The sequence below is a fragment of the Macrobrachium nipponense genome, chromosome 6 (assembly GCF_015104395.2).
Source record: "Macrobrachium nipponense isolate FS-2020 chromosome 6, ASM1510439v2, whole genome shotgun sequence".
Classification (NCBI taxonomy): Eukaryota; Metazoa; Arthropoda; class Malacostraca; order Decapoda; family Palaemonidae; genus Macrobrachium; species Macrobrachium nipponense.
In genome coordinates, this window is record NC_061108.1 from 38,479,485 (window position 1) to 38,507,331 (window position 27,847).

Consider the following 27,847-nt stretch of genomic DNA (forward strand, 5'->3'; position numbering starts at 1 on the left):
GGATATTGCAGAAACGGAGAAAATTGCAGATTCAGACACAAAATGAATAATTATGATGAAGGAAGATCAAATATTATGGAAAAGTTTGGATTTTTTAATGTCAGAATTTCTGGAAATGAAAAAAAGAACAACATACCAGAAAGAGACTGGTGAGGGAAATCCTTATTACTACCATTATTAAATGAAGGAGAAACACGCAAACCATCATAGTGATGAATGCGCAGGGTTTAGTTACGAGTAACTCAAAAAGAAAAATAGAGTACTTAGAAGAACTAACCCAAAATGAAATGAAAATAGATATAATGAATATAAGTGAAACCTGGTATTCCCAAGAGACTGGGAATGATGATCAAATAAAAGGGTTCCAAACTTATAGATCAGATAGAAAAAAATAGGAATCAAGGGGAACCGCAATATATGGGAAAGACAAAAAAACAAGGAAAAATATATGAGAAATATAGTAACTCAGAATGTGAACTAATAGCGGTAGAATTTGAATCTGAAAAATTGATGAACATAGTAATATATAGACCTCCTAATACTAAAGAGTTTGACTTAATAATTGAAAATTGGATGATATATGTAGAAATCACAAGGACTGGACTATTCTCCTATCTGGTGACTTCAACTTTCCTTTCGTAGAATGGAAAGAACGAATAGGAGATTGTGGTTGTACTATACATATAAAAAAAGAGAGTAATAGTAGTGCAGAAGATAAGAGGCAATTTTGAAAAGCTATTAGATTATGCTACTAGAATACAACATTCAACAAATAAATCACCTGCCAACAAGAAAGGAAAATACTTTAGACCTAGTATTTGTGAACGAGATGAATTATGTTAAAGAAATAATAGTTTATAATGCGAGTATTTCAGACCATAATTGTCATAGAATTAACAGTTCTTCATTCCAAAGCAAGTGAAAATAGAGATAAGCAAGAAATGAAAAAGTGGGAAGGATATGGAACAATACAACTTCTACAGTAAAAATATAAAATGGTCAGAAATTAATGAAGAATTAAACAAAGATTGGGATAACATTTTCGTAAGTGATGACATAAGGGTAAATACGGAGATATTATATAAAATATTGGAGAAAATAGTGGAAAAATATATACCGAAGAAGAAAAAGTAAACACCATTCATGCATACCAAGAGACATAAAGATCTTGTTCCAGAAAATCAGAAAGTGGAAAAAAGGTCTTGCAAAAGAAAAAAAATGCATGGAAAGTTATAGAACTAAAAAGTAAGATAGAAAATGCAGAACAAAAGATTATACAATCAAAAGAAAATGAAAAACGGGACTTGGAAGAAAAAAGAAAAAACCGTATTAAATATCAAGCAAAACCCCAAACTATTATACTCATATGCGAAGAAGATGAATAAAAGAAGAATAGAAATAGGCCCTCTGAGAATTGAAGGGAGATTAACGAATGAAAAAAGGAAATTTGCAACATACTGGCAGAACGATATAAGAGAGAATTTCACCCCTAGAATAGATAATGAAGATAATGATATAGAAGTAAGGGAAGAAAATAGTGAATATTTAGCTGACATAGAAATTAATGAAGCTGATATTGTGCAGGCAATTAATGAAATTAAAAATGGAGCTGCTGCAGGGCCGGATGGAGTCCCTGCTATTTTGTTAAAGAAAGTAGTTCATTCTATCGCAAAGCCACTTGCAATATTATTAAGACAAAGTGTAGATACAGGCAAGATTTATGATGAGCACAAATTAGCATATATCACCCTACTTTCAAAAGTGGATCAAGACTAGAGGCAAGTAATTTATAGGCCTGTGAGTCTAACATCACATATTATGAAAGTGTATGAAAGGGTAATGAAAGAAAAATATTATGAAACATTTAATAAAAAATAATTTGTTTAATATAGGACAACACGGTTTCGTACCCGAAAAAGTACACAAACCCAACTGTTAGTCCACCGTGAGAACTATTCAAAAATATGAAAAGCGGAAATGAAACGATGTGGTTATCTAGACTTTGCAAAAGCTTTTGACAAAGTAGACCATAATATATTTAGCAAAGAAAATTAGAAAACAAACAATATCGTAGATAAAGTAGGAAGATGGTTAAAAGAATTTTTACACAACAGAAAACAGATAGTTATTGCAAACGATGAGAAAATCGGATGAAAACCAAGGTAATATCCGGTGTGCCACAAGGTACGGTGCTAGCTGCAATATTGTTTGTTATTATGATTGAAGACATAGACAGTAATGTTAAGGATTCGGTAGTGAGTAGTTTCGCTGATGACACAGAATAAGTAGAGAAATTACTTGTGATGAAGATAGGAACGCTCTACAAAGAGACCTTAAACAAAGTATATGATTGGGCAGAGGTAAATAGGATGGTATTTAACTCTGATAAATTTGAATCAATAAATTATGGAGACAGAGAAGGAAGCTATATGCATATAGGGGACCTAATAATGAGACAATCACAAATAAGGAAGCAGTTAAAGACCTTGGTGTGATGATGAATAGGAACATGTTATGCAATGATCAAATAGCAATTCTGTTGGCAAAATGTAAAGCAAAAATGGGAATGTTGTTACGGCACTTCAAAACAAGAAAAGCTGAACACATGATTATGCTTTGTAAAACATATGTTCGTAGTCCACTTGAATATTGCAATATGATATGGTACCCACACTATCAAAAGGATATTGCACAAATAGAGAGTGTACAAAGGTCCTTTACAGCTAGAATAGAAGAAGTTAAGGACCTAGACTACTGGGAAAGACTACAATCCTTAAAAATTATATAGTCTAGAAAAGGAGAAGAGAACGCTACATGATAATTCAGGCTTGGGAAACAGATAGAAGGAATAACAGAAAAATATCATGGAACTAAAAATATCAGAAAGAGCAAGCAGAGGTAGATTAATAGTGCCCAAAACTATACCAGGAAAAATAAGGAAAGCACACAGGACATTAATCCACTACGCACCAGCATCGATAATGCAGCGTCTATTCAATGCGTTGCCAGCTCATCTGAGGAATATATCAGGAGTGAGCGTAGATGTGTTTAAGAATAAGCTCGACAAATATCTAAACTGCATCCCAGACCATCCAAGATTGGAAGATGCAAAATATACCGGAAGATGTACTAGCAACTCTCTGGTAGACATTAGAGGCGCCTCACACTGAGGGACCTGGGGCAACCCGAACGAACTGTAAGGTAAGGTAAGGTAAGGTCTCATATTTTAATGAAAAAATACAGTAAATAGTGAATACAGTGGGCCCCCCGTATTCGCATTCTCCGGATTCGTGGACTCACACATTCGCGGATTTCTTTCGGGAATGTTTCCCCGCATTATTCGTGGAAAATTCACGTATTCGCGGTATTTTTCTATGAGAAATATCCACAAATTCCTGTTTTTTTTTTTTTTTTTTTTTTTTTTTTTTTTTTCCATCATAAAATGCACTTTTTGTGACAAAACTATTAAAAAAACCAAGTATGAAAATTTTTAGTGGTTTTTCTTGAGTTTTAACTAACAGAATAGGCTGTTTTTAGCCTATTTATAGGGGTTCCAAACATTCGCGGGTTCTAACTATTCAAGGGGGGTCTGGTACACATCCCCTGCGAATACGGGGGGACCACTGTACACAGAGTTGTTCTGTGAAAAAAGCAAATTAGTGATAATTTTAGATACTGACCAAAGAAAAATCCACAAATTAGTGAAAGGTCCTGGTGGAAAAGTGAATAATGTTTTCCACAAAAATCCATGACAAAGTGGACCATGGAAATGTTAAACGCGTAAATAAGGGGGCACTTAAATAGTTTCCAATTTATAGCACATGCATGTGTCTAAACAGGAATCACCCAGTGTTCATGTACTTGGTGCCAGATGCCTGGGTGGCCTGGAGGAGACACTCCAGCACCACTGGTATGGTGTGGACCTTTTTGCCTTTCCTCCATTCATCTGATCAGTTGTTTGTTGATCACCAGGACTCGGAATGACCCCGATATCTTCTTATTGACCTTGTGCCAAGTGGTATCCCATTCTTCTGGCTCGCTTGGCAAGCTCCCAAAGAGATTTTATATTGTTTACTCTCCTGGTCAGTGAAGGGGCTCATTGTTTGTGAGTGGTGTCATAGATTGAGTCTTCCTTCGATGGAGTTTTGTTCATTTGTATGTCTATGCCTTTAAGTAACTTCAAGGAGTCTTGGTCCTCCTGAGGGGTTTGAGCCTCTTACGTGTGACATGACATCTTTCTTAGTATATAATTCAGGCGCCTTATAAACCCTTAGTCCTGCCAGCATTCCAAGATCATGTGAGGAGATCACTCCTTACTGTTGATGAGCAACGTGACCCTATTGGCCTACATCTACAAGCAGGGGAGGACAGTTTCCCTTCCCACTTGCCCTTCAGATTGAGATCTTACCCTCAGCCTTCCTGCTAACCTTCATCTTAACACAGTGTATGGGTGAGTAACAGCTTTTTTTTTTTATCTGGTACTCATGGGGTTGGAATCTCTTGTTCTTCTATCTTCTTGGATATATGGCAAAAGCCCAGAAACCATCAGTGCCTGATGAGAGATACAAGAGCTTTTATTTTTTTCTACCCAAGACTTATCAGGCTGTTCAGAAGAGAAGTGTGACATAAAGTATTGCTTAACCCTCTTATGCCGATTGGACGTCTTAAACGTCGAGTCAAAATGTCTCCTGTATGCCAATTGGACGTATTATATGTCAACTCAAAAAAGTTTTTTTTTAAATTCGTGGAAAAATACTTATAGGCCTACCAGCCGAAAACTTTTGAATCACGCGCCTTGGGGGATGCTGGGAGTTCACAGATCAAGGCATTGTTTTGTTTACAATCATTACGCAGGTGCGCAAGCGCGAATTTCTTTCTTATCGCACTAAAAAGTATCAGTGACACATCTCAAAAATTATTTCGTCACTTTGACATAATTTTTGCACCATTTTAGAATACAAAAAAAAAATACTCATGATTGTAGCTTTTATCAGTTTTGAAGTTTTTTCATACAAATAACGATAAGTGCCAAAATCTCCACCTTTGGTCAACTTTGACTACCGAAATGGTCAAAAAACGCAATTGTAAGCTAAAACTCTTATATGCTAGTAATATTCAATCATTTTCATTCATTTTGCAACAAATTGGACGTCTCTAGCACAATATTTCGATTTATGTTGAATTTATGAGAAAACTTTTTCCTTATGTCCGCGTGGTAACTCTTCCGATAAATTTTTTCGTGCGATTGTCCTAATGTTGGCACCATTTTAAATTATCCGTTACATAAAGTTTTATATATGGAAATGTGTGCAATTTCATGCACAATACAACTAAAAACAACCCATGGTTGTAGCTTTTATCAGTTTTGAAATATTTTTATATAAATAACGACAAGTGCAAAAATTTCAACCTTCGGTCAACTTTGACTCTACCGAAATGGTCAAAAAATGCAATTGTAAGTTAAAACTCTTATATTCTAGTAATATTCAATCATTTACTTTCATTTTGCCATGAATTGGAAGTCTTTAGCACAATATTTTGATTTATGGTGAATTTATGGGGGAAAAAAAAAAAATTTCCTTACGTCCGCGCAGTAACTCTTCCGAAAAAAATCTGAAATTTTTTCGTGCAATTGTCGAAATGTTTGCATCATTTAAAATTAGCTGTTACATAAAGTTTTATATATGAAAATGTGCGCAATTTCATGTAGAATACAACTAAAATAGATTGAAGGTTGTAGCTTTTCTCTTTTTCGAAATATTTGCATATAAATCACGATAAATAGAAAAAAAACCACGTTTGGTCAAATTTGACTCTACCGAAATATAGTAAAAAAACGCAATTGTAAGCTAAAACTCTTACAATCTAGTAATATCCAGTCATTTATCTTCATTTTGAAACAAATTTGAAGTGTCTAGCACAATATTTAGATTTATGGTGAATTTAAAAAAAAAACTTTCTTTCCCTCCGAGCGCCGATTCACGGCCGCAAATCTCTGAAATGCGTACGTCGCATTCTCCTAATATTTGCTCCTTTTCATATTAGGCGTTTGATAGAGTTTCATATATGAAAATGTGTGCAAATTCATGAAGAATACAAAAAAAATATTTGAAGGTTGTAGCTTTTCTCATTTTTGCAATATTTGCATATAAAAAAATATATTTTATGTCCTCACGTTACGAATTCATGCATCATTTTGTGATAATATTTTTTCTGTGTTGCTTTGATTGATTTACAATGTGTTATATATCAAAATGATCGCAATTTAGTGTACAATACAACGAAAAAAAAGTAACTCGTTAGCTTTAACCGTTTTTCGCACAGCTCGATTTGAATACAATTATGTATGAATCTTTTTTTTTCGCTACCATATATCGCATTATTTATATATGATAATGATATTTTTTTCCATTTCTGATGGTTGCATACTAAACTTCAGGCAATGGCAAAAAAAAAGGAGCCAAAAATGAACTCTTAATCTTGAAAACTAAGCGCGCTGTGATTTTTTGACAGAATTATTTTTTCCGCTTCCACGCTCACTCCAAACCTGCCTCGACATACGGGAGACGTTTTGATTTTTAGGGCTTAGGCGTAAGAGGGTTAAGTTGGACCCAACCTCTTAGGATAGTGTCAGTACCTCCCTTTTGTGGTACTGTGCTGGCAAGCACAAGAAGTGGATATCCAGGAGCACCTTTTCCTGTTGGTTTTGTGCTGTAATTAAATTACCTTACGACGCTTTTGGCAAATTACACAATTACGTACACAATTCTGATACAACCTCATGAAGTCAAGGGGCATGGAACCATCCTTGGCATTTCAGAGCAATTTTTTTTGGAAGCACAGGCAGTAAGGGCAGGTATCTTGATTATCAAACCACCTTTACCATGTTCACATGTGGGATGTTACCACAGGTCCCTAGACATCTCTTTGGGCCTGTGGTGGCTGCTGTACAGATTATGCGATCACCAAAGCTGCTTTTGAACAGAAAAGCATCTCACCTAAGTTGCTTGAAGGGTGTAAGGCTGGGGTTGGATGGTACAGTGGACCCCCCTGTATTCGCGTTCTCCGGACTCGCTGACACACATTTGCGGATTTCTCTGGAACATTTCCCCGCATTATTCACGGAAAATTCGCCTATTCGTGGTATTTTTCTATGAGAAATAGTATCCACAAATTCCTTTTTTTTTTTTTTTTTTAATGTACTTTTGTGATAAAACTATTAAAAAAAAACCTGGTATAAAAATTTTTAGTGGGTTTTTCTTGAGTTTTAACTAACAAAATAGAATGTTTTAAGCATATTTATAGGGGTTCCAATTTTTTGTGGGTTCTAACTATTCACGGGGGTGTCTGGTATGCATCCCCCGCGAATACGGGGGGACCACTTTATAATGATTGACTTCTCTCTGAGGAGCAGCAGCTCTGGCAGAATACATGCTGGTCTGGGAACAGATGCAGGTGAGTACTACTCAGTTGAGCAGTCAGTGGTAGAGCTTCAGCTGACAAGATGATCATCTCCTCTCCCCTTAAGGGGGATTGGGTTGGGTTACCCCGTTATCCTTAGCTTTGTAATGAAAATGAGTGTTTTAAGGAATGTGTACACAAATTTTTACCTTTGTGGGAGCAAAAATTAATTTTATTTTGAATATTTTTGTTTTTATACATTTTTCCTACAATTTGAAAACCTGAACACCATTATTTATCAATCTGTTTATAAAATTGAAAAACCAGCTCAAGAGTTTAAATCATAAAGAACAAATTGCATGAATAAAGTTTTGTTTTGTTTATGTTCTATAAGAATTAGAAATAGTAAATAGCAAAAAAAAGCAAAGAATTATATTAAATATTATATGTAAAAAATAATGTAAAGAAATAAGAAAAACAAGTTTGCAGAATTTTTCCCAAATAATCACTAATTATAATGGTTGTTAAAGTATTCGCATCCATTCAGAAATAGCAGTGTTATAGAGATTTATTTGGGTGTATAAAACTAATGTATTGATAAAACGCAAAGTTTTTCTTACTATCACACGCAAAGCTTTCCTGGTCCCCTGTCTTCTATTCTCAGAGATATTATCCCCTCTAATATTAAATAACTGAAATAAGCTTATTTGGTTCTTCACACTTGCATTCCAAAATAAGGGTAACATCAAAACCATTTTCCCCAACATCAAGTCTGACAGTCACCACATAATGTTTTTCCTAATTAATTTTCTGAGATTCTGTATCGGTAACAAAATTATCTTAATGTCATTGTTTGCACTGTCCCCTAATTTATCCATTATGTTCTTCACATAAGTGCTTAGTAAGGTGTTTTGTAATTCGGCACCTGAGCATTAGTGATTGCATCAATGTTGACGTTCTCTTCCCCCTCTTCTCTGCACTCCTCTTCATCTGTTAGCCTACACACTCACTCACTCACTCGCGCACTCCTCTTGGTTGCCCAAGATCGCTTGCACCATACCTCTCCATGTTCCCCTGTTGAGTGCTGCATCCTTCCAGTTATTCTCAGAATTCTCACTCCCAAATTCTTTTAGTATCTCTGAACACATGTCCTGCCCAACATATCCTCTGTGATCTTACATAGCCAGTTATTAGCAGTTGCCCATTTAAATCTCTCATTGCATTGTTATGTTGTCTTGTCCAAACACCTTCATTTATATTGTAAATGCTTCATCAGATGGCACTAATGTAAATTTATCTTCATCAGCATCTTGATGAGAGTAACAACTAAACAAATGGTAAAATTTAAAGATTAATGTTCACAAAAAGACTAACGTAGTCGGAAGAGAAAATGACGACAACACTACTGATGTTGTGTGGTGTTCTCCATGGCCCACGTGATCAATGGGTGCGGATACTACTTTCTGCTTCCTCTTTCTTACATTATGTTCACTAATATTTCGAGAGATTGCTTCCTGTCGATGGACAACTTCTTCTGAGCATATTTTTATGATAAAACAGCACTTGTTAGCCAAAAAAAAATCACTCACAAAATCACTGGTAAAGGTGATAAACAAAAGAAGATGCAATAATGACACTAGAAAGTTACTAATGCTAGTTCAGAACCAGCAAATCTTTGAGGGAAAACATATTGTACATAATGTATCATGTTTATGAAACAAAAGTTTATTAAAAAAATAATGTCTGGGAAATATAGAAGAAAACAGACACTAAGTTTTCGTTGCACCACAGAAATTTTCAGTATCCACCTGCACTTCCAAATTGCAATTTTGTACCTATTAGGATGCTTCAAATTGGAGTTTTATCTTGTGTCTGGCAGAACAATACACCTTTAACTTTGAGAAACGGTGGAAAACACAACTTAGTCAACTTTGAATTGAAAAAATCTCCCCCACACCTCTTCTTATACCTTTAACAAGAGGGGAGCACCAGTGGTAGAGCTATATCTGAACCCATCATTTCATTTATATTGGCCAGATTTAGCTACCCTCTGACTTGTGTCACTACACATTGTCACTTGATTCCCTGAAGATTTTGTTTTCGAGCAAGATCTTGGACACTCTAACTTAAGCTTGGGGGTTCTAACACTGTCATTCCATGTGTGGCAGAACAACTTGGAAGTTATCGAGAATCCTCAGTCCCCTACCATTGTACTGGTATGACTGGGAATATGACGTTTTCTGGGTGGAGATTCAACTTACCAGCCAGCTGAGAGATAACTTTCTACTTAAGGAATAAATCCCCTATGTAAGAGGCAATAGTTTGTACTTTGGTAGGAACAAGTAACTAATTTGGAAAATATCATTTTGTATTTATCCTAGGTGTTCAAACCAGAGCCTTTTATCATAATCTCACCTGAACCAACCCACTGAGTTCCTGATGCTGAAGGGAACTGCTTGTTTACAGGTGAGCTGTGGCTCTTTCCACACTTATCCTCCTACCATCAGCTAACTACAGTCATCTCTCAATTAACGCGAGGGCTATGTTCCTGGAAAGCTCACGTTAATTAAAAACGCATTATTTTTAAATATACTTTTCCCATGTGAAATAACAGGAACAAGGGGGGGTTACATTCCTGGACTTTGGGAACTGTACTTTTTTGCTAAGTACAACCGAATTGGATAGCAGCAACATCCATTTGGCTTATGTTTCAACCATTGTACGATAGTAAACGATTACCGTAGTTATGTTATAAACGACGTTATGTTGCTTTTTTGCTAAGTACAACCGAATTGGATAACAGCAACATCCGTTTGGCTTGTGTTTCAACCATTGTATGATAGTAAACGATTTCGGTAGTTATATTATAAACGACATTATGTTGAATAGTATTGATATATTTTTGTTATAACTTTACTTGTACAGTAATACTTTGGGTTACGAACCGATTAGTATACGAATTTTTTAACTTACGAAGTGACGCCCTCATTCTGGAATACGAATTTCGCTTGGAATACGAATGCGCGAATTGGTCCATCATGGGAGGCCGCCTGATTTGTTTACATCGGATGAAGCGTGGATCTGCGAACGCATTTTTTTCGGCCAAAACTTAACGCCTGCTTTGTTTACATCGGATGAGCGTGGGATCTGCGAATGCATTTTTTCGGCCAAAACTTAACGAGGGTCACGTGACTTCCTCCTACGCATCCCTTGACCCTTTTTAAACCATAACTCTTTCAATATCTCGCTGGCGGTAAGATTGAACGCATCTGTCCGTGATACGCTCTCAAATTTGCTTAGTGATTTGCGCACGTGTTGTGTTTCCGTGATAGTGCTTATACATTACTATTACCCAAATACTAAAGACAATGGCTCCCAAGATGACGAAGGCAAGCAGCAAGAAGGAAAGCATAAGATGAAGAAGGAGATGATTTTACAGTCGAAATGAAGAAGGAAATTATCCAAATGCATGATAAAGGCTGAGTGCGTGAAAGACATTGCAGCATTCTTCAAGCGGTCGCAATCAACGATCTGCACTATTTTGAAGAAAAATGAAGAAATTAAAGCCAGTAAAGCATCAAAAGGTGTCACAGTATTGACGAAACAACGGCCCGTTACTATTCTCGACGATGTAGAAAATTTGCTCATAGAAAAATATTGTTCAAAATTGTGAAAGACAACATAGTGTTGCGTAAGCGTAAAATTAGTGATCGTAGTGAACGGTGCTCTCTAGAGAAAGAACCAGAAAGTCTTCCAGAAGTGTTCACGGAGGGAGATTTCCCCCCCAAGCCCTAACCCTCTCCTCCTCACCCTCCCCTCCTCCCGTCTCGTCAAGCCAGCAGCCACACTCGCCAAAGGTAAAGTTCAGGTTTTACTGTGTATGCATATTAAATCTAGTGTTTATATTTAATTTCATTCTTTCAATTTTATATTTTATGTAATTCCTACACGAATTTTCATTTTAACCTTAGTGAACAAAAATAAATGGAAAATATGATTGAAATGGTTATTCATGGTCGGATGGAACGCATTATTTGCTTTTTTATAAACATTCTTATGGAAAATCCATTTGGGTTACGAATTTTTTAGGTTACGAAGCAGGTTCTGGAACGGATTAAATTCGTAACCCAAGGTATTACTGTAATAGATCAAAGATCAGCAAGGAAATTTGCTGTTAAATTTAAACCAAGTTGTAGCTAAAGCTGATAAAGCTGTTCAAGCTGCTAATGACTATTATCATGCATCGGCAACAAGGATAAAGCCTCAGTAACATTATGCCATCAAACAACTTTTGATAAAATCGAGAGAAAATCATTATAATCAAAACTACTGGGCTTGAAACAACAAATTTTACTCTTGTTTTCACGCCAGTAAAAGATAAATAACCTAAAGCTCGTATTACAATGAAATCAATTGAAAATAGCAAACGGAATCACCTATTTTTTTTAACGCAATAAACATGCTCCCAATGCAATCTGTTAATGGAAAAAATTATTTAGTTCATAACAAGACTTATTCAAGCATATTTAACACTTAAAAATTCGTTGTTTAACTAAAAATGACCTTGTCTCATATCTAGATATTCGTTTATTCTAACTAAAAGCAAGAGAATTTGCACAGAACTGAGTTAAATACGGCAAAATAAACTCATATTTGCCATCAACTGATTTACAAACAAAAACACTTGACTGCTATGTTATTATTTTATAATACAATAATATGAGAAAACATACAATATTATTGGATACAGTGAAGTAATGTATAACTTTTTAAAAGATTCGTGGAAAAGATGCATATTCGTTACGTGTGTAATTATACGTAGCCATCAGCAGTGCGACATCGCTCAGTTTTGCCAATGTTGGAATGAAGCTGATTCTTGTTTTGTGTCCAATTTTTTTTCACTTTACAGGCAGTCCCCGGGTTACGACGTTTCAAGGTTAGGCGTTTCTCAATTATATTCATCAGACATTATTTCCAGGGTTGTGACGCATGTTCCGGGGTTACGACGCCTACAACGCTCATCTGGCAGATGAAATATGACACCAAAAATGCAAAATAATCAATATTTGAAGGTTTTTTTGGTGAAAAATGCCATAAGAATGCAGTTTACATAGTTTTCAGTGCACCCAAAGCATTAAAAGTAAGGTTTTCTTAGGATTTTTGACGATGTTCCGGCTTACGATGGTTTTCGGCTTACGACGCATCTCTAGAACGGAACCCCCATCGTAACCCGGGAACTGCCTGTATTAATAAATAAAATCTTTCTCTTTATTAATAGATAAACAAAGCTTTTCACTTTATTGATAAATACATATACTGTGCTATGTTTTTATGTTGATGGTCGTCGTCTGCAGTGCTGATATGCGGGTGATGGGAAAACAACGCTCGGGCGCCAACTCACGTTAAATTAAATTTGCATGTTTTTAAAACTTTTAGATATTTTCTAGCTCTTGTTAAATCGAAAACGCGTTATTTAAACACACATTGATTGAGAGGTGACTTTACCTTGTTATCAAATTTCAGTGACCTATCTATTACTGCTCATATTGAGAATACAGCCCCCCCCCCCTCGTATTCACGTTCTCCGGATTCGCCGACTCACGGATTAATGGATTTCTCTTTGGACCATATCTACCCATTATTCGCCGGAAATTCGCCTATTTGTAGTAATTCTCTATGACAGGGGTGTCAAACTCATGGCCCTCGGGATGGTCTTGAGTGGCCCGTGAGGTGCCAAAAGATTTTTCAACTCGAGCTACTATAACTGTTAGAACTGAGGAAAATTTAACTAAAGTTATTAAACTGTTAAAACGAGACATAATAAGTTTTACTTTTCATTCATATGACAATAATTTATTAATTTATTTCATTATAACTGCTGGCAATAAGGCTCTTTTATTGCAAATGTTAATAAACGAGTCATAAGGAATAAGTTATTACCAAATCTTTGATGGCCCTCAAGACAATAACCAAGTGCATAATTGGCCCTCGAAAGGATTTGAGTTTGAAACCCCTGCTTTATAAGAAATATCCAGAAATTCAGTTTTTTTTTTTTTTTTTTTTTTTTTTTTTTTTTTTTTTTATTATTATTATCATAAAACGCAATTTTTGTGATAAAATGATTAAAAAAAACCGGTATAAAAATTTGTAGTGTGGTTTTCTTGAGTTTTACCTACCAAAATAAGCTGTTTTCAGCCTTTTTATAGGGATTCCAATTATTCACAGATTCTAAAAATTCGTGGGGAGTCTGGTACGCATCCTCCACGACTGGGGGGGTGGGGGGGGGGGGGGGGGGGGGGGGGGGGGCACTGTACTACAAAAAAAGGCTCTGGTTTTTATGCCTATGAAAAATAAAAATTGCATTAAAAAAAAATTTTTTATATGAGTGAGAAGTGTAAGCTCCATGTGTGTTGGTTATTTTATAGTAATAATAATTATAATAATAATGAAACAAGGCAACCCTGTAATTAGTTTATAATAGAGAATTAAAAGCCACAGAACTGGCAACAATTTTTTTAACTCTACTTGAATATTTTTAGTGCTACTCTGGCTTCAGATTCTCAACAGTAATAATGATAATACAGTGGAATCTCGGTTTTTGTACGCCTCTCATTTCGTACATTTTGGTTTTCGTAGACTTTTTTGTCCAAAATCTTGTCTCGGTTTTCGTACACTTGGTAACACCCCATCCAGGGCCCAGCGCGTGACTGGACCCCGTATGAAGTGCCCAAACAAAGCATCCCGTTTTCTCTTATTCTGACTTTGTTTCTCACCTAAGCAGCATCTCCACGCTCCTGGTCCGCATCACTGCATGTGTTTCTTGAGTTTTGTGCAATATTTGCCATAAAACTCATTGCAAAGTTGTCATCATGGGGCCCAGGAAAGGTGCAAGCACCACCCCTTCGATGAAAAAGACCAGAAATATGATAGAATTCAAGAAAATTTGTAGCGAAGTATGGAAGTGAGACACGTGTAGCTGATCTCGCTAGGATGTATGGCAAGTCAGTGTCGACAATCGGCTCTATCCTAGCAAGAAAGCTGAAATCAAGGCAGTTGATGTTGGGAAAGGGGTCACCTCATTTTCTAAGCAGAGATCGCAACTATTGAAAGATGTTGAAAAGCTGTTGTTGGTGTGGATCAATGAAAAACAGTTAGTGGTGGATAGTGTGTCTGAAGCGATCATTTTGTGAGAAAGCAAGGATGCTATATGCCGATTTAAGTAAGAAAATACAAACAACAAGTGCTGCTCTTAGTGCTCTCAAGGCTGGCAGAGGCTGGTTTGAAAAATTCAGAAAGTGTGTGGTCATCCATAGTGTCATACTGGGGGAGGCTGCGAGCTCGGGTAAACATGTTGCTGAAGAATTCGTTGGTGAATTCAGAGAATATGTTGAGGCTGAAGGATTGCTCCCACAACAGGTCTTGAGAGGCCTGTTTTAGAAAAAATGCCAAAGCGGACCTACATCACACAGTGTGGTGGGATCAGAGCTAACAACAAAGCAAGCAAAGCTTCCCACAGTTATGTTAATCATACCGACTCTCAAAAAGACCCTCAACCACACTTTCCCCTTTATGTTACTTTATTTGGCAGGACAATTGGTTCACCAACAGATACATACAGAAATTTCATACTCTTGTACTCGCCATCAATGACTGATGCAGTTGTCGAGACGACAACTGCTGAGAATCACAGCACAAAACAACCAACTGAGTACCACAGCCATACAACAACACAACAAATCACTGTGCAGATAAACATCAACTACATCAAAACAACAACCTTACACGTCCACATACAACCACTCACAAACAACACCAAGAAATCACAACAGCTTACCAGCAACACTCAACAACTCATACACAACTCAGCAGAAACTCACAAGCTCAACAACCTTCCAACACACAAGCACAACAACCTTCAAGCACCAGTACAACAACAACTGAGCATCAACACTATCCAAGACTGCTGCCAAAAACATCTGTCCAGTACAGACACCGATCCAAGACTGACTTCAGCAACCGCCGGCAGACAACCCAAAACAATTGTCCAACAAGCAGACCATTGCTAACTGTCCAACCACCACTTATGCTCTTTCTCTCTCTCTCTCAACAGCTCGCTCGCTCACTCTTCAGATAAAACACATGCCTTACACTCTACCATACAGCAACACCAAACACAAACACAAAACACCAAACACACGAAAACACTAAACTCTCAATTATTCCCGAAAATTACTCTCTCTCTCTCTCTCTCTCTCTCTCTCTCTCTCTCTCTCTCTCTCTCTCTCTCTCTCTCTCTCTCTCTCTCTCTCATGGCTAACTCTCTTGTTTTGTGGAAATGCCAGTGGGGATTTCAAAGTGAAATCCCTGCTTGTGTATCACTCTGAAACTCCCCAAATGTTAAAAAAAAAAAGTCTCATAAAGAATAAATTGCCTGTGATGTGGAAGGCCAATAAAAAGGCATGGGTCACAAGACAAATTTTCGTTGTCTGGGTCAATAAAGGCTTTAGCCCAAGTGTTAAAAAAAAAAATACCTCATTAACAATCAATTGTGTCTGAATTGCCTCCTGGTATTGGACAATGCTCCTGCGCATCCTCCTGGCTTGGAAGACCAGCTGTTGGATAAAAATTTCAATTCATCACTGTGAAGTTCTTGCCCTTAATACCACTCCTCATCCAGCCCATGGACCAGCAATCATGTCGAACTTCAGAAAACTCTACACCAAGCCACTATTTGAAAGGTGCTTTGAAGTGACCTCAGACACTGAATTAACCATAAGAGAGTTCTGGAAGGATCACTTCAGTATCTTCAACTGCATTAGCCTTATAGCCAAGGCTTGGCAGGAAGTGGCTTCCTGAATAATGAACTCTGCATGGAGGAAATTATGGGCACTGTTACCTCAAGAAGGATTTTGAGGGGTTTGAGGCTGACCCCGACAACCCTACACCTGTTGTGGAGTCTGTTGTGTCTCTTTGGAAGTCCATGGGCTTGGAGGTGAGTGGCGAGGATGTGGAAGACCTAGTGGATGCCCACAGGGAAGAGCTAACCACGGAGGAGCTGCAAGACCTTCAACAAGAACAGCAACAGACGGCAGATGAGGAAGAGAGAGGGGATACTGTGCCTACTTCAGTGATCAAAGAAATGTTTGCAAAGTGGAGTGATTTACAAAATTTTTTTGAGACACATCATCCTAACAAAGACGCTGTAATCCTTGTCTCTAACATGTTTAATGACAACGCTTTGTATCATTTGAGGGCAGATATTAAAGAGACGTCAGAACAAATGTTTCTGGACAGTTTTGTTATTTGACAGGGGTACAGTTGACACTTCAGCTGGTCCTAGTGCAGTAAAAAATAAAAGTGGAGAAGAGGTAACGTGAGACAGTGCCACTAAAAATACCTAAAGATGTAACCCCAGAAAGGTTCATGATACCTGAAGTCCTTCTGGATGGGGGTTATTCCCCTTCCAAACAGTTAACCTCTTCTCCTCCCTCTCCCCTCCTCTCCATCTTCCGTACGCTAACAAGGGTCTTCCATAAAGGTAAGAGTGGTGTTAAATGTTCATTATTCATTATATTTGTCTCATTCTTTTTTTCCTGTAAATGAGAATTGTGTTTATTCCCTTTAAAATATATATATTTTTTTTTTAATATTTGGGGGGTCTGGAATGCATTAATACTATTTTTCATTATATTCCTTCTTATGGATTATTATTGTTTCAGTTTTCGTACGTTTAGGATATTGTAGGAGGTTCCAGAACTAATTATGTACGAAAACTGAGGTACCACTGTAATAATAATAATAATAATAATCTTATAGTATAGGCAATCCCTGGTTATTGGCGGATTTGGTTAATGGCGATCCGGTTTTGTGGTGCTTGTCTAGCGCCATAAAATCGGCGATTTATGGCACCATAACAGGCCGAGTTTCTGTTATTGGCATCTAATAATGTTATGGCACCATAACATACCTAACAGAGGTGCTATTTACCAAAACTCCCCACCATAAATCACAGAGTTTCGGCTAAATGGCAGTTTTCGCTTATCAGCACCCTGCCGAGAATGGAACTCCCACTGATAACTGGGGATTGCCTGTAATCACAATCTAAGCTGGCCTCAGTTTCAGCTGCTTTTCTTTCTAAATAGACTTTTGCAAACTAAGGCAATATATTAACTATACTTGCATAGCGAACATTGTTTTTGTTTAAAAGGAAAAATGAAACCCCTTTTCTCCACATTAGAATATCTTTCTCTCTTCCCAATAGGTGTATACTGTCAAGAGAGGAAAACTTCATAATAAATAGGAGGGTCAGAGTTGTGTGCTATTTTGTTTTTAGTTGAAATTAATTTTCATTAAAAAATTTTTGTATCATACAGTATATCGCAGGAGTAATTAGTAGTTGAGAGACAGATGCACTTTAGTTATATTTTGCATTCACAAGGTTGATTTATGGCATTTTTGTATGGAAGTGCCTTGTTGGGTACACTGTTCACAGTACATAGTAATAATTATTTGTAGTGATTTTTCAAGCCTGTAGGTATATTGTTTTCTTTAATTCTAAGCTCTGCTCCTTAGGACTCTACTTTGCTATCCAACTTTTTAAATTAATACTTAGCTCCAATTTTCATTTATGTCAAGAATAGATCTGTGAGCTAGCCTAGCAAATTTACAGATGGGATTTGGTGGCCCTATTAAACCTTTGAATTATAATATGTAATGATGTATGACATGCCCTTGTTTACTTTCTTGATTTTACTAGTACTGTATAGACATCGTTGAGTACTGATACAGTGCTGGTACTGTAGTCTTGTAAACAGTTCTTATTAGAGTCTAAATGCGTGACTCCATCGCCATATAGCATTGCAGTACTATAACCGAGCAATTCCCAAGAGTAGATATTAAATATAAATTTTGGCTGTAAGGGAAGGATCTAAGCTAGGACTAGGTTTAAAATACTTTTGCTTTCCATTATGGGACCGATCAAAGTTCTGCGCTTGAGGATTTCATAAGAATTGAGGTGTGTTAGCATGCTGTTGTCTGGCTTGGTGGGTAACATTATGTTCTTCCCTACAGTCCGCTAGCCAGGCAGAGGCAGGTGGTTGTGGGTTTGACTTCTGCCCCTTGCCTTGTCACTGTGTCTGACATTCATTCTTCGTTATTCTACCGTAATGATCGTTTTGTCCTTCCTGTAGAACAACCCAGCCCTCTCCGCATCTAGATGGGTAAGTGTTTCAGAAACTTACTCTGTGTTATTCATTTGCTGGTTTGAAATAGTGACTAATATTTTATATGCTGTACTACCTCCGAATATGCAAATGAAGGATTTTGTTTTATGTATTTAACGTACCAAGTAATTGCATAGCTATTAGTTTCTACTTAACGGCAGCTTTAGATTTGAAATTCGCGGCAGCGGTTCATTGTTTTGGTGCATGTTAGTGTCCTGACCACTTCCAGGGAAGTACAGGTACAATATAGCTGAAGAGCTCAGCTCGTTTTTGTCACTCAATGACCTAACATTGGTTGTTAAGCAGCTTTTGTTTTGATTGTCAGGATTGTTCATCAGATGGTTTTGCCAATAGTCAAAGGATTTGGTGAAGTATTCTGTACATTGATAACCTCTGTGCTAAATTTACTTTGCTTAGTTTGACTATATTGATCTGGAACTACTTATGTCAGACGCTAGTGTGTCTTGTAACCGTTGTTTGCATTGCATTTGTTATTATTGCCAAAGACAGATTTGTTCCTCCGACTTGACATGTGAGGAGTGTAAAGGCGGATGATGGTAAATGGGGAATTTTAACTTCTCATTTAGACAAGTTAGAAAAGACTAGATAGAGAAGGGTGGCTGCTAGAGCCAAGGGTAAGGCATTAGTGTCGTCTTCACCAAAACCTATACATTCGATACTTGTGACCGCTTTTTCTGTAATTCCCAGTTTTATGGTGCTCCCTTCTACTCCATTATCTGGCTCCCATCCCCTGAACCTAGTGCCTTTTGCCAGTCTTGAAGCCTAGATTGACAAGAAAGTTTTGATGCCTTAGTGAATACTGTCTCTCAAATAGGAGCTTCAGTGAAGGTCCCATGACTACTTGCCCCACCGATGCTCCTAGATGGAGGTCCCTGCCAAACTCCCTGAAACCTGCCAGGAGGCAAACCTTAAGTCCAAGGGAGGTGGGTGGGGTTTACCCACGAGTAGTTGCTTCACCAATCGAACCTGTCCCTATTTCCCAGGTATCAGTGGATAACCACTGGAAAAGTATCCAAGTGGAGCCTCACACCTTATTATCCATTGGATCAGACTTGGACTGGTCTAAAGGGCACATTTGGACTTTTCAAAATTATTCCAGGTCATTGAAAAGGCTCACAATAGAGAGACATACTCCCTCAATCCCTTGTACTCCCTCAATCCCTTGTAAGCACCACAGGGACTAAGAGCCCTCTTGTAGCTTTTGAGATGACACAGAACTCCCAGTGGCTCCCAAGTGCCAAATGGTCTTTGAACACCAAGTGGATCCCAGATGTCCAAAGGGAGCAGATCATCCCATGAGATCAAAGCATCCAGTGGCTCCTCAGTGTCCAATGGATTCTCAGTTAACCCTTAAACGCCGAAGCGGTAAAAATAAAAAACTCCCCCGAATTCCGGAGCCGGTTTTGAGTGAGCGCGGAAGCGGAAAAAATAATTTTTTCAACAAATCACAGCGCGCTTAGTTTTGAAGATTAAGAGTTCATTTTTGGCTCCTTTTTTTGTCATTGTCTGAAATTTAGTATGCAATCATCAGAAATGAAAAATAATATCATTATCATATGTAAATAATGCGATATATGGTAGCGAAAAAAAAAAAAAAATCATACATAATTGTATTAAAATCACGCTGTGCAAAAAACGGTAAAGCTAACGAGTTTCTCGTTGTATTTTACACTAAAATGCAATCATTTTGATATATAATATATTGTAAAACAATAAAAGCAACACCGGAAAAATATTATCACAAAATGATGTACGAATTTGTAACACGCAGACGTAAAAAAATGTTTTTTTAAAAAATTCACCATAAATCTAAATATTGTTCTAGAGACTTCCAATTTGTTTCAAAATTAATACAAATGATTGAATATTACGATACTGTAAGAGTTTTTTAGCTTACAATTTGCGTTTTTTCGACCATTTTCGTAGAGTCAAAGTTGACCGAACGTGGTTTTTTTTCTATTTATTGTGATTTATATGCAAATATTTCGAAAATGAGAAAAGCTACAACCTTAAAATATTTTTCATTTTATTCTACATGAAATTGCGCACATTTTCATATATAAAACTCTATGAAATGCCCAATATGAAACGGAGCAAATTTTCCGAGAATTCGATGTACGCAATTCGGAGTTTTATGGCGGAGAATCCGCGCGCGGAGGGAAGGAAAGTTTTTTTCATAAATTCACCATAAATCGAAATATTGTGCTAGAGACTTCCAATTTGTCGCAATATGAAGGTAAATGATTGAATATTACTAAAATACAAGAGTTTTAGCTTACAATTGCGTTTTTCGACCATTTCGGTAGAGTCAAAGTTGACCGAACGTGGTTTTTTTCTATTTATCGTGATTTATATGCAAATATTTCGAAAATGAGAAAAGCTACAACCTTCAATTATTTTTCGTTGTATTCTACATGAAATTGCGTACATTTTCATATATAAAACATTATGTAACGGCTAATTTAAAATGGTGCAAACATTACCACAATCGCACGTATGATTTTTTCGGAAGAGTTACCGCGCGGACGTAAGGAAAATTTTATTTTTTTCATAAATTCACCATAAATCGAAATATTGTGCTAGAGACTTCCAATTTGTTACAAAATGAAGGTAAATGATTGAATATTACTAAAATATAAGAGTTTTAGCTTACAATTGCGTTTTTCTACCATTTCGGTAGTCAAAATTGACCGAAGGTTGAAAATTTGTCACTTATCATTTTTTATATGAAAATATTTCAAAACTGATAAAAGCTACAACCATGGGTTGTTTTTAGTTGTATTGTGCATGAAATTGCGCACATTTCCATATATAAAACTTTATGTAACGGCTAATTTTAAAATGGTGCAAACATTACCACAATCGCATGTATGTTACCGCGCAGACGTAAGGAAAAAGTTTTTTCATAAATTCACCATAAATCGAAATATTGTGCTAGAGACTTCCAATTTGTTGTAAAATTAAGGTAAATAGTTGAATATTACTACAACATAAGCGTTTTAGCTTACAATTGCGTTTTTCGACCATTTCGGTAGATTGAAAGTTGACCGAAGGTTGAAATTTTGGCACATCGTTATTTATATGGAAATATTTCAAAACTGATAAAAGTTACAATCATGAGTATTTTTTTGTTGTATTCTAAATGAAATTGCGCACATTTTCATATATAATACTTCATGTAACGGATAATTTAAAATGGTGCAAAAATTATGTCAAAGTGACAAAATAATTTTTGAGATTTGTCACTGATACTTTTTAGTGCGATAAGAAAGAAATTCGCCCTTGCGCGCCTGCGTAACGATTGTAAACAAAAGAACGCCTTGATCCGTGAACTCCCAGCATCCCCCAAGGCGCGTGATTCAAAAGTTTTTGGCTGGTAGGCCTATAAGTATTTTTCCGCGAATTTTTAAAAAAACGTTTTTGAGCCGACGTATGGTACGTCCATTTGGAAATCGGGGGAGATTTTGACTCGACGTTTAATACGTCCATTCGGCGTTTAAGGGTTAACAGCGTGTCAACCCATATCAGAGCCACCTTCTATAATGATTCAGGGAGCGACAGATGTGCGTTCAACACCTATTGTTGAACTGTTCCAACCTTTCACCCTGTACCTCTGCCTCCAGTTCAGGATCTCTCACTTATCCTGATGTATCTTCATTTTGATAATATTCTGAAACTTCTGATGAAGCCTTTGTCTACACCTGTGGTGCCAGAGGAAGCCCAAAAAGACTGCTCCTGCACCTATTTCTTCAGCAGAGGAGGACATAGAACAAGAGCAGCCTTCTTTGTCTTTTGCATCCCTCCTAAATTAGAAGGCTTTAACAGGCTTTTCTAGCCATTGACTCTTGGTTATCCAGGAAGAGGGAAATGGGCAAGACTGTTTTGTTCTCCTCTGTCTCGATTATTGAAAAGAAGATATCTTTCTTATGCAACTGGGGAAGTGCCTTTCTTGCAAGTCCCTGCCTCTTCCTAAGGGAACTTCTCTGGCCTGCTTGATCCTGCACGCAGGTTTTCGTTCGACTCGGCTGAGATCATGTATCCCCCAAGGAATTGGGCCACTTAGTGATGACACTTTTAGCGTTTGAAATTTTTAGTTTCATCCTTGACTGGACTGTGGACCCCTTGACTAAGAAAATCGAGGATTGCCCTTCTCTTCAAGACTAATTTCAGAGAGATTTTCTGCCCTCTCAAAAGAGGTGTCAGCTCTTCTCATGAAAAGAGCAATAGAGGTGGTAAATAACTTATCCTCAGAAAGGTTTTACAACCACCTATATATAGTTCCCAAGCCACCGGGAGGTTGGAGACCTGTCCTGGACGTAAGCACTTTGAACTTCTTTGTGCAGACAACAAAGTTCAAGATGCAGACAAACCATTCAGTTCTCTCTGCTGTGTGGCAAGGTATCCATCAACATGAAGGATGCTTAGTTCCATATCCCAATACACCTGGAATCCAGGAAGTATCTGAGGTTTGTGTTCCAGGACAGGGTCTTCCAATTTTGGGCTCTGTGCTTTGGTCAATCCACAGCCCCTCAAGTCTTCACCAAGTACTTGCCCCTCTATCGCAATGGCTCCACCAGATGGGCATCAAGGTATGCTTATACCTAGACAACTGGCTTCTACGATCTTCATCCAAGAAGAATTGTGCTTAGGACCTTCTGAAAACACTTCACCTTGCCCAGGACTTGGGTATTGTAATCAATTGAGAGAAATCCCAATTAGCCCCAAATCAATTGACAGTATTTAGGGATGACATTAGACAGATGAGTATAGACTCTGAATTTTCGGGTTTTTCCACCCCAACAAGAGAGTACAGACAGTCCTTGGTTATCGACAGGGGTTCCATTCTGATGGCTTGATGGTGAGCGAAAATCACCGATAACTGAAACTCAGCGATTTTCAGTGCATACCAGCACCAATAACCAGATTTTGGCACTGATGACCAGTTAATGACGCCTCAGTTAGATATGTATCAACGCCAGTACTCTGTTATCAGCGCCAATAACCAGGGGCTGCCGGTACTATCATGTGTTCAGAAAGTCTGACACTTTCTTGATCTCCAGACCTGCTCAGCTCAGCCAAGACTTAGATGAGCCTCTTAGGAACCCTCTGTTCCATCGAGATGTTTGTGCCTTTAGGGAGACTGCATGCAAGATCTTTGCGATTCTTCTTAAAGGTCAGTAGGAGCAGGAAAACTCTTACCAGATTCGTTCATCTTCCCCCCCATTACTCTTGAAACAAAAGACCTTCAGTGGTGGCTTGAAGAAGGAGATTCCTTATAGGAAAGTCACTCCATCAGTTGAACCCAACCCTAACATGTTTTCCGGCACACCGGATCTGGGTTGGAGAGCATTCTTAGGAGACTTGGAAGTTGCTGGAATGTGGTCTTTAGAGGAGGGGAAACTCCATGTACACATAAAGGAACTGAAGTTGATTCACCTGGCTTTCCAGTATTTTGCTTCAGTGACATATAACTCGGTAATAGCGGAACTACATGTTCGCACTGGCATACATACAGAATCTTTGAGGAACACACTCTTCTCCTCTTGGCTCAAAACCACCACCACCCAGATTCCTACCCACTTTGTTCAGGGCAAGTTGAGCATTCTGGCAGACGAGTTGAGCTGTTGCAAACAGGTTCTATCCATGGAATGGTAACTGAATCCACAGGTGTGCACCAACCTTTGGAAATGGTGGAGAAAGCCATTGGTAGACCTGATTGCAACGTCAAGGAATCATCACCAGCTGTATTGCTCCCTTGCCCCGGACCCTCAGTTATGGGCAATATATACGATGCTCCAGTATTGGTCAGACCTAGAGGTTTATGCTTTTCCACCATTCAGTCTAGTGAGGGAAGTCATAAATAAATTCCAATCTCACCGCAACACGTCAGTGATCCTTGTTGCTCCTTTTTGGCCACAAAAAGGATGGTTTCCAGACCTCTTAGAACTTCTGACAGACTTTCCAAGGCTCCTTCCACAGAAACAAAACCTGCTCAAGAAACATCATTTCAACTGTTTCCATCAAGGTTTATCCACTCGTGTTCCAACAGGCTTCAGACTGTCAGGAAGCTTGTCAGAGCGAAAAGATTTTCAAGAGAGTTGCAAAAAAAATGCGATTACTAAGTGTAGACATGACTCTTCTACCAAAGCCTACCAGACTAAGTTGGTAGTATTTTGCAGATGGTGCAGGAGACATGGCATCTCTTCTGAAACATCTATAGTCCAATTTACTTTTCCTGAAGTCTGGTCAAGGTCTAAGAACATCCACATTAAAGGCTACAGATCTATGCTAAATTCAGTATTCTGGCATAGAGGTTTAGATCTAGCCTCAAATCAGATTATATCCAATTCAATTAAGTCTTTTGATACCTTGAAACAGAATACGCAAACATCAGTTTCTTGGAACTTAGATGTCATGTTACTTTGGCTATCACGTCCCCCATTTGAGCCACTTCACACTTCATCTTTAGGGACTTATCTTGAAAACTTTTTCTGGTCGCTTTGGCTACAGCAAAAAGGATCAGTGAGCTACAAGCTCTGGATAAGCAAGTTGGGTTTTCTCAAGTAGATGCAGTGCACGTTCATCAGGGGTTCTTAGTGAAGAAGGAGAACCCTTCCAACCCCATGACCTTGTGCCTTCACTATCAAGAACCTTACTGGAATACTTGGTCCTTTGGACCAAGAGAGAGTGTTATGCCCAGTGAGGACTTTAAAACACTATCTCAAAAGAACAAAGAAGATCAGAGGGTAATTTCATAACCTCTGGTGTTCAATTAAAACCCCAGCATGTCCTCTCTCCAAGAATGCTGTCTTTCTTCCCGAGAGATGTAATTATCGAGTTTCACTTGGGTATCCAGGAAGATGCCTTACCCTTGTTTAAGGTAAAAGTCCATGACATATGGGCAGTAGCCACCACATCTTTGGCTTTTAAATGCAATCTATCCTCATTGATCAGTTTTCATAACCACTACTTATGCAATGTGGAACAGTATTCAAAGACTACAGTACTTTAGGTCCTTTTTCCATGGCCTGGCATGGTAGTACTAGGGAATGAGGGGTAGGAGTACCATGTACTTCTATTTCCTCTGTCTCCTTGTCGTGTTTAAAATCATTTAAGTTTTTGGAAGCCTGGGAGTACTTGGTACCTGGAGTACCCATCAGTCATTTATTTTGAATGGATGGGTATTGTTTTTTAATTTGGCATGCAGGCAACAAAGTTTTTTATGGTCGTTTTGGTGTTTCTGTATCACACCCAGGGCAAGGGTACTTGTATTTTGTTTTGCTTTGGCCTCCATCGGAGTACTCCTTGGCTGCAAAGCTCCCGCTAAAGTTGGGGCAACTTCTGCCTGACATTATGACCATGTCCTTATGGGTCAATATGAGCTGTGACCAGACACATTATCTTCCTGCTCCAGCTATCTCACCTGGTGAGGTAACAACAAGCATTTCCACAATGCTAGCTTTTTATCTATTTCAACTTCATTTCCAGTTATAAATGTTTTTTGAGTAGTTCATGTCCATGATTCCCACCTCCTGTCAATGTGGGATTCAGCTATGTAATTATTAGGTAAGTTACATACTATATAAAAATGACATTTTTATAATAAAATAAATAAGCTTTTAAATATATATGTATACGTACTTGCCAAGTATTTACATGATCGGAGCCCTAATGTCTCCACGCACATGGGCATACAGCATAAACAAACTGAGCTCCTTAGCTATGTTGAAAGAACCTGTACTTCCCCAGAAATGGATGGGCCACTTACTTGCACCAAAACAATAGAGCGCTAAAGCGAATCTCAAATGTAAAGCTCCTGTTAAGTAGAAACTAATAGCTATGTAATTAGGTAAGTATATACATATGAAATCTTACTTTATTATAAAAATGTAATTTTTCAACCATTACAAATAAATTCAAGAAATTAGTTCTGACTCAGAGAGGCCATCAATTATTTGATAATTTTCAAACTTTACAGGAAGCACGTGGTGTTTGGTCGAGTTGTGAATGGAAAGGAGGTAGTTGCAGCCATAGAGGATCTTCCCGTTGACAACCGTAGCCGCCCGCTCCAGCCAGCTGTCATATCCAACTGTGGAGAACTGATTCTTCAGCGTTCTGTCAAAACCAAAGGTATTTAACTCTACTTTGTCAGTACCTTAGCATAACTGTAAACACTGAAGATTGTTATAAACAACAGTCATCAGACTTTTAAACTGAAAACTTGATGCAAAGCCAATTTTCCATTTTATTAAACCTATTTGTAACAAAATACAGGCAGTCCCTGGTTATCGGGAGCCCGGTTAATGGCGATCCGGCTGTCTCGTGCCATAAAATCTGTGATTTTTAGCGTCATAATGCTCCGAGTTCCAGGTATCCACACCAATAATCATGTTATTGCGCCAATAGTACATACCTAACAGAGGCAACATTAACTGGTTATCAGTGCCATAATCTGGTTATCGGCACCATAAATCGCAGATTTTCAGTTAATGGCGATTTTCTCTTATCATCAAGCCTATCGGAACGGAACCCCCACCAATATAAAAAAATTTAACCCTTTTTCTCTTATACGCAATGCACAAGATGGCCAGTTTACACTGACTTGTGGCATACACTGCAGCGCTAAAACAGAGCCCGTCATAAATTGGGGATGCCTGTAATACTTAAGATTTAAAAATACTTTGTACATACACAAACAAAATAAAGGTGGACCTCTGTTTTTCCTCCCATACATTATTGTAGTTTTTACCTTTTAAAATAATTTATGATATATTGAGAAGTGAAGGCAAAAGGAATAGACTAGTTCAACAGTCTTGGGAAATGAAAGCAAATTGTACTGTTTAACATAGATTTATTTACCTGGTAGTTAGCTTCAATTTCTGTAAATAATTGAACCAGTAACCAAGCTAACTAAGGACAGAGTAAAACAACACTATTTTGTACATGGAACTTACCCAGCAGATATATACTTAGCTATAGACTCCGTCGTCCCCGACAGAAATTTGAATTTCGCGGCACACGCTGCAGGTAGGTCAGGTGATCTACCGTCCCTGCCGCTGGGTGGCAGGAAATAGGAAACGATTACCGTTCTAGAACCAGATTTTCTCTGTCGCAGGTAGTGTCAACATACGTTGTTGCTACCTCCTCGACTTGATTTTCGTTTTTTCATCGCCCATCGACCTTCTGGGCTGTCTTTTGCAGGG

At 37.9% G+C, this 27,847-nt stretch overlaps 1 protein-coding gene across 2 annotated transcripts in view; it reads left to right on the plus strand.

The window, feature by feature from the left end:
* The window catches only part of LOC135216034 (peptidyl-prolyl cis-trans isomerase G-like), a 303,915-nt gene that overhangs the window by 81,164 nt on the left and 194,904 nt on the right, over positions 1–27,847 (plus strand). Inside the window, exons 5-6 of one of the 2 annotated variants that reach the window (XM_064250977.1) lie at positions 18,591–18,620; positions 26,623–26,774. In XM_064250977.1, coding sequence (XP_064107047.1) covers positions 18,591–18,620; positions 26,623–26,774 — 182 coding nt within the window. The remainder of the gene's footprint in view (positions 1–18,590; positions 18,621–26,622; positions 26,775–27,847) is intronic. The other variant, XM_064250978.1, reaches the window with a different exon arrangement.